The sequence below is a fragment of the Cydia fagiglandana genome, chromosome 1, assembly GCF_963556715.1.
Source record: "Cydia fagiglandana chromosome 1, ilCydFagi1.1, whole genome shotgun sequence".
Taxonomy (NCBI): Eukaryota; Metazoa; Arthropoda; class Insecta; order Lepidoptera; family Tortricidae; genus Cydia; species Cydia fagiglandana.
The window spans coordinates 25,446,043-25,458,908 of NC_085932.1; the positions used below are offsets into that span (position 1 = coordinate 25,446,043).

General features: G+C 36.5%; 1 protein-coding gene and 1 long non-coding RNA gene across 2 annotated transcripts in view; one reads left to right on the plus strand and one right to left on the minus strand.

Annotated features, from left to right (window-relative positions):
• LOC134668106 (uncharacterized) overlaps positions 1–12,866 on the plus strand; it is a 518,821-nt gene that overhangs the window by 409,728 nt on the left and 96,227 nt on the right. The gene's annotated exons all lie outside the window — the stretch shown is intronic.
• Positions 1–12,866, minus strand: part of LOC134667905 (semaphorin-5B) — a 55,196-nt gene that overhangs the window by 34,958 nt on the left and 7,372 nt on the right. The window contains exons 2-3 of the mRNA XM_063525318.1: positions 10,894–11,010; positions 9,826–9,928 (exon numbers count right to left, since the gene is read on the minus strand). Of these exons, the coding sequence (XP_063381388.1) occupies positions 9,826–9,928; positions 10,894–10,996 (206 nt within the window). The 5' untranslated portion in view covers positions 10,997–11,010. The remainder of the gene's footprint in view (positions 1–9,825; positions 9,929–10,893; positions 11,011–12,866) is intronic.

Consider the following 12,866-nt stretch of genomic DNA (forward strand, 5'->3'; position numbering starts at 1 on the left):
GATATTGAGTGCATTTTAAACCGGTAGAGAATGTGAATATATGTATCAGAATGTGAAACATGACAGAGGGATATAGGTTCAACAACAGATGTATAATCGATAGTATTATAGATAGTCACTTGATCCTATTGAGATCAGATTCGTTACTTATTATTATAACTTTGCTTTGGTCGGTTTTTCGGACGAAAATTTTGCAGTCGCGTATCCATAGATAAGAATAATTGTGTTCCAGCCTCAGTTGTCTAGCCTGCTTCAGTAATAACTTATTTGCTGGAGTCAGGTGATCGCCGACGTACACGGCGGCGGCGGGCCCTGGCAGGCCGATGTCAGCTGTTGTCAGACCGCGGCGCGCTCGCACGGCAACGAGTAATTCGTTTTTACGATTTCGCTGCGTAAATCTAACAATAATTGCCGGTGGTCTGCTATTCTTTTGCGCTTCGTCCTGGTTTGATTGGAAGCGGCGTACCCGGTGAATAACGTCAACATCACTGTTTTCTAGTTGAAAACCGACCTTGGTAGATATGTCACGTAGTATGGTCATTACGTTTTCTCCCTTGGAGTACGGTATACCAGAGATCTCCAAATTATTAAGCATTGAGTATTGTCTGTTTGCGTTATTTTCGATAACTAAGCGATTAATAGCTTCCTGAGCTTCATCAAGAGATTTTGTCATTGAAGTTGCAGAGGTAATTTTTTTTTCGGCCGAGGTAATTCTATTCTCAAAATCAGACAAACTGGCATTAACATGCGATTGTGTCTCCTTTATGCTTACTGATAATGACTTAATTTCGCTTAATTGATCCCGAATTTCAGACCGTAAGTCCTCACGCATGTCGGTTATCATTTTATCTTGCGACTTAGTGAAATCCTTAAACATGGCCATCATATCTTTCCTAAAGGCAGCAAGCTCCTGTTTAATATCACATTCTGTATCTGGTTGTTTCCTCTTCCGAGTGGTGATGTGATGCATTCCCTGGTCTCCAAGGGTGGAAAGATCCGGCTGCGACTCACTTTTATTAGTTGGCGAGAGAAGAGTTGACATATTTTAGGTTGTCGCGGGTGATTACAAACAAAACCGAATTCTTTGGAGTTGTTTATCTACACGTAAGCGCACGGCAATTTTTACAGTTGACTACTTCGGCTAAAAATATACATAAACGGTTCGTGTTATGTTGTGGGTTGAACTGAACACAGATCACACATGGGCCCTATTTCACCAACGTGACAGGTGTGACATTTGTCGACATCACTGTTACTGACGTCACAGGCCTCCATAGGCTACGGTAACCGCTTACCATCAGACGGGCGGTGTGGATGTTTGCCACCAACATGTTAATTAAAAAAAAACTCCACTATATCGCCAGTTAATAAGTACTTATTTTGTGAAGCTAAGATAATTGTCACAAGAAATACGACAATTGTCACGAAATTCCGACACAGAACTCATTTGCTGTCAAGAATTACCGAAAGTTCTTTGAAATCTTGTGACAATTGTCATCATTATCAATATCATCATAAACATCACAGGTGAAACACCTGTTTTTTGCCGATATAATTTTTTTTTTAAATAATACAATGATGGTGACAAACAGGAATACGGCCCGCCCGATGGTAAGCGATAACCGTAGCCCATGGATGCCTGTGACGTCAGCAACAATGAAACTTGTCGAATTGTCTCACCTGTCACGTTGGTGAAATTGGGGCTTGTTGGTTGAGATTAGTTAAGTATCATCTGATGCGTTGAATCTTTAAATCACGAGCCTACCGATTCACCGCACGATTGTGGTTGAAATTGAGAGGCTAATATACTTTATACTCGTAGATACATGACACTAAGATGAAATAAGAAATAGAACGTTGCCTTCGTTTTGAAGTAGGACGTTTCAAGGGAGCCCGGGTATATATAGTGCGTAGCACACCAAGCTTAATGTGTGGTCGTCATAAAAATCATACAATACATTCGTATGCGTTTTATGGTCTTTGATAATACAAATGTGAGTTTAAATCCTTGCATACCTAAGAGTTATACGGATTAAACAAATTTTACGGTTTAACTCAGGTATTTTATTCACTCACGCGACATGTTTTGGATCCTAGGTCTCCACTTTCAAGCACTAACATACTTATCTTATATCTTACGTATGATATTTGAAGAACTACATTTTCGGTAAGAAGAAAACTGGTTTAGTCAGCAACAATCAACACGGCTTCTTTTTTTCCTTGTGTTAAAAACGATATGTACATATACATACACCCAACTGCAAGAGTACATGGCCACTTCATTAGTGGTGGTGGTTTATGAATAAATGCCATTTATAATGTGTCCATGCAATTATGCAGCTCGATGTACCATTTTAGAATCGGAGAAAGCAATAAGAGAAGTTCAATATAAATTTAGTATGTTAGGTCAGTAAACTTATCGAACCATTTACGCAAATCTCTTTCTAGTTGACCTGACAATCGACTTGAATATTATTAGCCATATATAATTCCCAGTGGGGCTTATACTTTATAGGTCCGAGTCCAGTTTCATGAAAGTTATACGGCATGTAATACAAGCGTTTTCATCGTTACTTTATATTATTATTACGTATATTAAATTTCGTACAAGATTTCGTAGACTGTCAGGCACGTAGCAGATTTCTGCTGTGTAAACCACGCCATAATTATAGTTACACGACTGCTGGTGATCTTCGGGCCGATTATGGCCACTTTTCACGCGCGAGGGAGATGAAACTTGTGTCGCGACACTTTCTTATTGACCACGCGATACAGTAAGAATCAGGCGCTTTATCTAGTCTTAATAAGGAACTAAATAAAATAATAATACGATCCAAATATGTACATACTTTATATAGACTGGTCATATTTTTCATCAAAACGATTTCGACTGGCAAAGCATATTACTTTTTGGCAACCGGGTTTTTTAACCTAATTAGACCCCGCTGAATCCGAATTTGCCGGTTGCTCGATCGAAATCTTGACCGGAAGTGAGATATTTGACATTAAAGGTCCCTTTTTTTAGTTTTTCGTAAATAACTCTTAAACGGAGGCGCATAGCAAAAAATGTTCTATTACATAAGTAATCTGCATAAAATTGCCTACAAGAAAGATTCAGTACAATTTTTCGCTAGGATCAATATTCAAAGAGTTATTAACGCGGGAAATTTAATTATAATCACTTCGAAGGTCCCTTTTTTTAGTTTTTCGTAAATAACTCATAAACGGCGGCCAATATCAAAAAATGTTGTTAAACGATAATAATCTACATAAAATTTTTAACAAAACAGATTCAGGCCGCCTAGCCAAGATGCCGATCGCTTACGCTCCGTAGCGATCGAAACGCAACTGTCACTGTCGCACTAATATGGAAGTGTGATAGAGAGACATAATGGTTTTCGTTGTCGAAGCGATAGCGATTGTAACCTCGGCTAGGCCGGCAGTACACTTTTCGCAGGGATCAATATTTAAAAAGATAATAAAGAGGGAAAGTTCTAGTATAATGAATTCTAAGTTTCCTTGTTTTTATTTATTCGTTAATAATTTGAAAAGTATGACTCATAGCAAAAAAAATCTTATACTTAAATAATAAACATAAAATTTCCTACAAGGAACATGTAGAACACTTTTCGCTAGGATCAATATTTAAAAAGACAAAGCAGCGGGTAAGTTAATTATAAATAATTTTAAAGTCCCTTTTTAGTTATTTGTAAATAACTCGTAAACGGTGTCCCATAGCAAAATAGGTTTTTAAGAATAAATTATCTACATAAAATTTCCCCCAAAAAACATCTTGAACACTTTTCTGTAGGATCAATATTTAAAGCGATATTAATGGAAGAAAGTTAATTACAATCAGTTCACAGGTCACGTTTTATTAGTTTTTCGTAAATAACTCGTAAACGGTGGCCCTTTGCAAAATAATATTCTACATAAATATTAAACATAAAATTGTCCACAAAAAAAATTCTGTACACTTTTTCGCTACGATCAATATTTAAAGAGGTATTAAAGAGGGTAAGTTCAATAATCAATAATAATTAATTTCAAAGTCCCTATTTTCAGGTTTTCGTAAATGACTCATAAACGGATAAATGGGGGGGGGGGGGAATTGTCATTGTTTGGCTATGGGGGGGGCTTTATCTCCGAAACTACTGGGTTTACCTATAGATGACAGGAAAACCTATTAGAAATATGCAGTCAAGCGCGAGTCGCACATTACTTAGTTTTTGAACCGACCCCTACGGGTTTTTTAATAGCAATTCACTCGCGTTTCACATATAAAAAATACGTTGTTGAAATTTGGGTAGTGTACGGAACCCTTGCAATGCGAGTCCGACTCGCGCTTGGCCGGTTTTTTTCCTTTTGAGGTACGGAACCCTAAAAACTAAAAAGAAGTGACATGTGAATTGATCGTAATGAACTTTCTTTCTTTAATATCGTTTCAAATATTTATCCCAGAGAAAAGATTTCATTATGTTTTCATAGAAAATTTTATGCCGATTTTTTATTTACAAGAACATTAAGGACTTATTTTGCTATGAGCCTTATTTTACGAGTCATTTACGAAAACCTAAAAATGTGGACCTGGAAATTTAATACCTCTACCTTTAATACCTCTTTAAATATTGAATGTGGCGAAAAAGTGTACAGAACCTTTTTTGTGGACAATTTTATGTTTAATATTTATGTAGAATATTATTTTGCAAAGGACCACCGTTTACGAGTTATTTACGAAAAACTAATAACAAGTGACCTTTGAACTGATTGTAATTAACTTTCTTCCATTAGTATCGCTTTAAATATTGATCCTAGAGAAAAGTGTTCAAAATGTTTTTTGGGGGAAATTTTATGTAGATAATTTATTCTTAAAAACCTATTTTGTTATGGGACACCGTTAACGAGTTATTTACAAATAACTAAAAAGGGACTTTAAAATTATTTATAATTAACTTACCCGCTGCTTTCTCTTTTTAAATATTGATCCTAGCGAAAAGTGTTCTACATGTCTCTTGTAGGAAATTTTATGTTTATTATTTAAGTATAAGATTTTTTTTGCTATGAGTCATACTTTTCAAATTATTAACGAATAAATAAAAACAAGGAAACTTAGAACTTCATTATACTAGAACTTTCCCTCTTTATTATCTTTTTAAATATTGATCCCTGCGAAAAGTGTACTGAATCTGTTTTGTTAAAAATTTTATGTAGATTATTATCGTTTAACAACATTTTTTGATATTGGCCGCCGTTTATGAGTTATTTACGAAAAACTAAAAAAAGGGACCTTCGAAGTGATTATAATTAAATTTCCCGCGTTAATATCTCTTTGAATATTGATCCTAGCGAAAAATTGTACTGAATCTTTCTTGTAGGCAATTTTATGCAGATTACTTATGTAATAGAACATTTTTTGCTATGCGCCTCCGTTTAAGGTGGTTCGCTTTTCATACAAAATTCAATCAAAGCTCATTAAGTAACTACACACTATTAGTACACAAATATTTCCGCATTTATCTTCTTTCGAATATTCGTTTGCGCGAAATTAACAGGAAAACAATGTTTCATACAGAAATCATGCAAAAATCATAGTTTAATTTTCATCAATTTTACGTATGTGTGTGTCACAAATGTCGTGTACAGATACATTTGCGACGTTGCCATACCATTTCCGACGTTGCCGGGCTGACCACGGCTCGAATTTGGAGTGCCGTCATGTTTAGTGCAATTTTGTTGACACTGATATTTGACAGGTAGTTAATTGACCTAAGCGAGAAGTTCGTCAGCTTAGCTAAGAACTATCATGGCGTGTTATGCAAACAGTCGCTTTTTTGCTTGCAAACGGAAGATTCCCGGTTCGATCCCCAGTCATTGTATGCTGGAACATAACTTTTTGTATTTTTGTTACACCTAAATTTCGTATTGTTTTTTTTTATTTTTATTTAATTTTTCTTATTATCATAAATCGATTATTAAGTATGGGCTACACTTATTCTTTTATTTTTACAAAGATAATTAGAAATTATACTCTTCCTAATCTCTCTGATTTTTACAATCAGGACATCCTCACTGCAATAAAAACCGGGCAAGTGCGAGTCGGACTCGCGCACGAAGGGTTCCGTGCCATAATGCAAAAAAAAACAAACAAAAAAAAGCAAAAAAAAAACGGTCACCCATCCAAGTACTGACCACTCCCGACGTTGCTTAACTTTGGTCAAAAATCACGTTTGTTGTATGGGAGCCCCATTCAAATCTTTATTTTATTCTGTTTTTAGTATTTGTTGTTATAGCGGCAACAGAAATACATTATCTGTGAAAATTATTACGGTTCGTGAGATACAGCCTGGTGACAGACGGACGGACGGACGGACGGACAGCGAAGTCTTAGTAATAGGGTCCCGTTTTACCCTTTGGGTACGGAACCCTAAAAAGAAGTGTATAAAATTTCCTGTGGTTAAAAATAATGGATTTTGTCTATGAATGAAAAACACAATTATTACTATAGTTTGTTTTTTTATAGCATTAGAAATAAGGTAAACAATCTTGACGTGTCTTTTAATTGAAAAACACATTTTAAAAATAAGTTACGGCAAATATCTAACAATTATAAATCTAATACGATCATTTATATTCTTCTGCTTTCATAAGTAATCGTTTTTACCCTATTACTAAGACTTCGCTGTCCGTCCGTCCGTCCGTCCGTCTGTCACCAGGCTGTATCTCACGAACCGTGATAGCTAGACAGTTGAAATTTTCACAGATGATGTATTTCTGTTGCCGTTATAACAACAAATACTAAAAACAGAATAAAATAAAGATTTAAATGGGGCTCCCATACGACAAACGTGATTTTTGACCAAAGTTAAGCAACGTCGGGAGGGGTCAGTACTTGGATGGGTGACCGTTTTCTTTTTGCTTTTTTTTTTTGCATTATGGTACGGAACCCTTAGTGCGCGAGTCCGACTCGCACTTGCCCGGTTTTTGATTTTTAAAAAACCTGATAACACTGAGTATGTGGGGGAAGCGCTGCTGGCCTAGCGGAAAGCAATTCGGAGGTCGCGGGTTCTAACCCCGGCTCGTACCAATGATTTTTCGAACTTTTGTACGAAATAGCATTTGATACCTACCTATTTATACACCGATACCTATTTTTCGGTGAAAGAAAACAATGTGAGGAAACCGGACTAATCCAAATAAGTTTACTCTCTGGGTTGGAAGGTCAGGGCAGTCGCTTTCGTAAAAACTAGTGCGCATGCCAATTCTGGGATTAGTTGCCAAGCGGAGATTGAATATCTGGGAGACCGACCAAAGCTTACAAAACATAAAAACTCAAAAATGCGCGTTTTCTCATAGACCTAGCTAAGAGATCAAACCCCTTATAGCAAATTTCATCGAAATCGTTAGAGCCGTTTCTGATACCATCCAAATATATAAATAAATAATTATATATCTAATAATTGCTCGTTTAAAGGTAAGATAACACAAAGGAGAAACAAAAAGAAATTACCTACTCGCACCAGTCTGGAACCCCAATCCTCTTCCACGTATTTCCACGAACATACCGTTACGCTATTGCAACATACTTACGTTGTGTGAAATTGTCTACTACAAGGATCACGGAAACACTGTTTGCATGTGTGAGTAATAGTAGGAAAAAGCGTGACAGCAACACTCCGTCAAATTAAAAAGGTGGTTTTTGCACAATGAAGTATTCAATGTTTATTTTAATAGTTCAATATTTACTTAAAGAGTGCGCGAAACATACTTTTAAGTATACAAATACCAAGACCATTTCACAAAAAAATAAAATCTGAAATTTTGCAAAAGTGGTGCCATCTAGCGAGAGTTAAGTTTTGAGTAACCTAGGCGAACCACCTTAAGAGTTATTTACGAAAAACTAAAAAAAGGGACCTTTAATGTCAAATATCTCACTTCCGGTCAAGATTTCGATCGATCAACCGGCAAATTCGGATTCAGCGGGGTCTAATTAGGATAAAAAACCCTGTTGCCAAAAAGTAATATGATTTGCCAGTCGAATCAAGAAGGAGAGCGATTTTGAATTTTTATGTCTAGTCTAATTCTAATACACAATATATCTCGTACCAATTTCAATTTTAACAGTCGTTCCAACATTTATAGTAATGTTCTCTACCTATATATAGATTCATGAATTTCTTGATTTGTCCGAGTCTTTATTTATTTTGTTCCTCGCAGGTACAGCTAATCTTATAGAAAAGGCAAACATGTTTTTTTTATTAATTAACATACATGACGAGTAGTTACAGGCCCGCTAAGAAGATAAATCGCTCAAGTGCCATTACGGGAATGGGCATTAAGTAAATCTGCGTAACATTGCCCACGAGCAGCCTGTAACATTACCCGCGAGCGCTAAATTCTAGGACGGGCCAGATTAGCATGGCCTGAGAATCCGTGAGAATTATCAGTAGTTGAAGAGCGCTTTTATATTGGTTCAAGAACGCGATATACTCCAGCGAATGCAATGCCATTGCGTTTTTTGCCTCTACTCATTTCCTTTTACCGCGACATAATATTAACTACCAACAGCGGATGAACGAGTGGACTTACACGTTTTTTACTTATCAGTACTTATAAGGTTTCTATTTCACGGTATTTTGAAGTCGCTCTTGCCAACTGGGAATTCTACCTTGCTTTATACAATAAGATTTAGATATTTTTTGTTTGCTGTATGTAATTAATCACTGTCATAAGTCATCAGAAGTGCCGGTTGGAAAATGCCATGTCAATTAGCGACTAGCAATTACAAATGAATTTTAATATATGCGCATACATGTACCTGCAGCCTACAGTAAACAAAAAAGTTTATATACAAGGGTGCGTACAAGTAACTTTGTAGGTTGTAATAAACTGGTTTGACGAACTATTAAAGAAAATAATCTGTGCTTGATATTAGCTAGATTTTAGAATTTTGAAACTTATGAATACTAAACCGGTCAAGTGTGATTGCATAGAAGATTTACAAGACTTTTATTACGTACCTACTTGTTAGGTAAGTTCTCATATTAAATGTCTAAAATATAGCGGCAGTAGCAGCACCCTTACACAGTTTTATGTATAGAACATTAGAAAAAAATTATGTAAATTTCATAAGATCACTCCACAATCTCGCGATCAATAAGCACGAAATTACTCAACAAAATACCAAGCGCCAGACAACATTATTATGCATTTGCAGCGACCTCAAACGCGAAATCAAGCCATTTGTATAGGTGCCTAGATTGAGTTGCAGTGACATTCCGCCATAACCTGTCCGGTGCAATGATAAGCAAGTACCTGACAGGTGAATGACTCAGTGTTTGTACAACTTATTAGGCACCATTTATCAACATTAAAATCGTATTAAGATAACGTTTACGGGAATGTTTTTTATCTTTTGAGTCGTTGCTACGCACAGAGTTTATTAATTTGCAAACTCCTTTCAACTTAATTTTCCTGAGACACAGGCCCCAAAACAATTAAAAATATTGCTTTATAAATTTTCTAACGGAACTTTCTTTAAATTTTCTTGAAGGGTTCCGGATATGCCCGAGACAGATCCTGCGTTTATGCGAATGTTTTCCATATTTTACATTGCTAGTTGTGACAGCAATTATGCACGCCTTTTAGGCTATCTGTAGTCAGTCGACCGTCTCAATCAAAAGTCATTGTAATCTGCGAAACCTCAAACATGTCCAGTTTTTTCCGTACTAATTGACAGTCAACCGTAAACATGTTAATTAGGCTTGCAAGGCCGGAATGCATTTCGGCGTAGGTACAGTCGCGGACATAAATAGCTAAGGCACTCACCTTGCGCCCACGATCAGCTGGTCCCTTGCCACATCGAACAGCAGTTGCGAAAATGACTTAGTGCTGTTATCTTCGAACATATCGCTGTCGGACGCCAGGAGATCTGTAACGGAGGAAACTCGTTAATTTGCAACAATGTAAACATGACATATCCATATTAAGAGATAGGAAAAGTGCTGTTATTACTCTTTTACCGAGAGTATCGGCCTCAGGCATAATAATTATAATCTCTCATGATTACATATCTTTTTACGGATCTAAAGGACTTCGTCGAGCTCTAACTTGGAAGTCCCTAGGTTTGGATAAAAAATGGGTGTTTAGCTAAACACCCAATTAGAGATTAATATTGCGAAATTATTCGTATAATACGCGGGTACAATACCTGCATCTCGTTTTAGCTTTAAGAACATAGGTCGACACTGCCAAGCCGTGAAGATCTCAGGCAAAGCGCTTTTTAATGGAAATAGCAGCAGCACACGTCAATTAACATACGAAAATTTCACAAAAATGAATACGTATCATGTTTAATTTCTCACGAGCGCGGCATACTCTCGTGCCTGCTATATGGTAAATACTCTATTAGCTGTGTAAACTTTACGACGGCACGTCCATCAAGCAGATAAGTCGTACGGTACGAGCTGTTTCGCGGTAAATATTTAATGTATTTACGATTGTTAATTAAAGCTTGCGAGTGCTGGGACGACCTCAATGCAAAATGTGGACGGCGCGGCGGCTAAGAATTAAACCTGTTCACATATTCTTCACGTGTATTGTGGTCATGAAAAAACATTTCTGAGTCGCTTTGGGGCTTGATTAATTCGAGATGTCGCCGCATTTGCATTTTATCTCTCAACAACGCATAATGCGTTAGCATACGCTCTCAATGTCAACGAACTGAACGTAAGTCAACTTTGTAGCAATTTTTTTATGAACACACCGAAAACAAACGAAAAAGAACTCTTTTGTGTTCACCGGCTATTTAAAATGCTGGGAACAGTTTTACCTACGTTCATAACTTAAGTGAAAAGCGTATGTTTATGGGCGGTAAACGAAAATAAAGAACCTTACCTTGTCTGTTGACTATCCTGAAGTCATCTTCGGGCAGTTGCCCCTTGCTCAGAGTTCCGAGTAGCATTAAAGCAGCGACTCTGTACAGTCTGGGCCCCATCATGGCTGGCGGTTAAACTGTCGGACAAAAGATAAGCTCACATTAAACACAAAGGCTGGCACTTGACGTGTTCTCTCCATAAAGAGATGGCAGGAACTCAAACCACACAGCGCTTCCATGCACCTAATAGAAGTTTTATGCAAATCACTGTCTATTTTTATTGCATACAAGTCAATTACTAAATCTCTCCTTTATGGTAACCGAATGAGTCGGATGATCTAGTTCTGATACAGACTGGTTCAATGTTTTAATCACGCCAGTTTGAAGTAGGTATTAAGTTTAACATGCAAGGCTCAGCGAAAACGGTCCATTCATTTAAGTTTTTGTTACAATAAAAAGTGGTCTGTCTGGTAATAGACTAATAAATAAGTCAATGCCAATCGTATCGTATGACTATATTTTACAACTACCTATAGAAGTGAATTGTCTCGATGATTTCTCTCATGAGCGTGATTGGTGTTCTTATCTTATCTTTGTAGACTGTTCCCGTGTCGTGATTAATGATTACGTTATTGCATCGATTAGTGGGTAATGCAGTCATCAGAACATCGTGTATAACCTTTTGAAATCATTGTACTTAAAGGTCGTGATTGAAACGGTACTTATTTATATTATACTAACAATTCACATGGGAAACGTTTGATTTAACATCACCTCATGACTCAGGATGATCCAAGATGAACAGAGATGACTACAGATAAACCTTGGATTCTTAGTTTTAGAGTAATAGGAATATTTGCGAGATCGGGATGATATATTTTTACAACAAACTATTAACGCTAAAAACAAAACTACACTCGAGAAATAAGAGTTTAGTTATCGTAATAATTAGTTTGTTGCAAGATTTTATGTATCCAATAAAGTTTTACTGAATGGCATCGATCCACGTTTTTAGAGCACCGTACTAAACGTTGTTCACGGTGCTCTTATTTTATTACGAAAACTTAACACGTCTCAATGAGATTCGTCTTACTGACAAGAAGGAATAACTGGGGTCACACTACTGATATGACAGTGCTTTTATCAATAACCAGTACGTACAGTAGATACCTATATTATTATCTCAATAACGCAAGTAAATATAAAACTCTGTTAACCGGTACCTATAATTCCATGATACCCAACATAAGTGATAAAACTGATAGATTGTTGATCGTTATTTTTGATGATCAATTGTATGTTTTATGTTAAGTTTCATGTAGGAATTTTTGTCTCTAATTACTTAATTTAAAGATTGTACCTGGACGAAATATTTCCTTTTTATTAAACTGATTACCTAAAAGACACTATAGGTGAAATTAGTAATATACAATAAAAGTCACCTCAACATAAAAAAATATGGGTAACAAAAGTTGGACCCAGTAGACTCAACAATGCGACAACATTTTTATCGAATCGTTAGCATGATATGACGTTGCTGACTCAATAGCTAATCAAGCCCTTATGCTTGTTATTATTGAGGCATATGTTTGTGTAAGACTAATAATTATGCCAGCGTAGGCCGATCCATCATTATTTAACCAACTAATAATTTTCGTAACCCACAACAGACGGGCCGGCTGATAACACACGTCTGCTTATAAGTTCACTATTTAATCTGTATTAAATATATACCTCAAGTACGTTCAATAGATTCGACCCACATTTCGAGAGCTCCGTTTCATATCTGAAGGATAGGTGTGTAGGTATAATATTTACTTTAGGCAGAATGCAGATTAGACTAGACAGACAGACTAGCCGGTATAGCGCATCGCGAATTTTAGTACCTACCTGCCTATCCCGACTATCTATATCTACCTCTATGTTATGTTTCACCTACTTGTTTGTTGCAAAACATGACACGTCAGTGCACTGTTGACTGGATCTTATAACT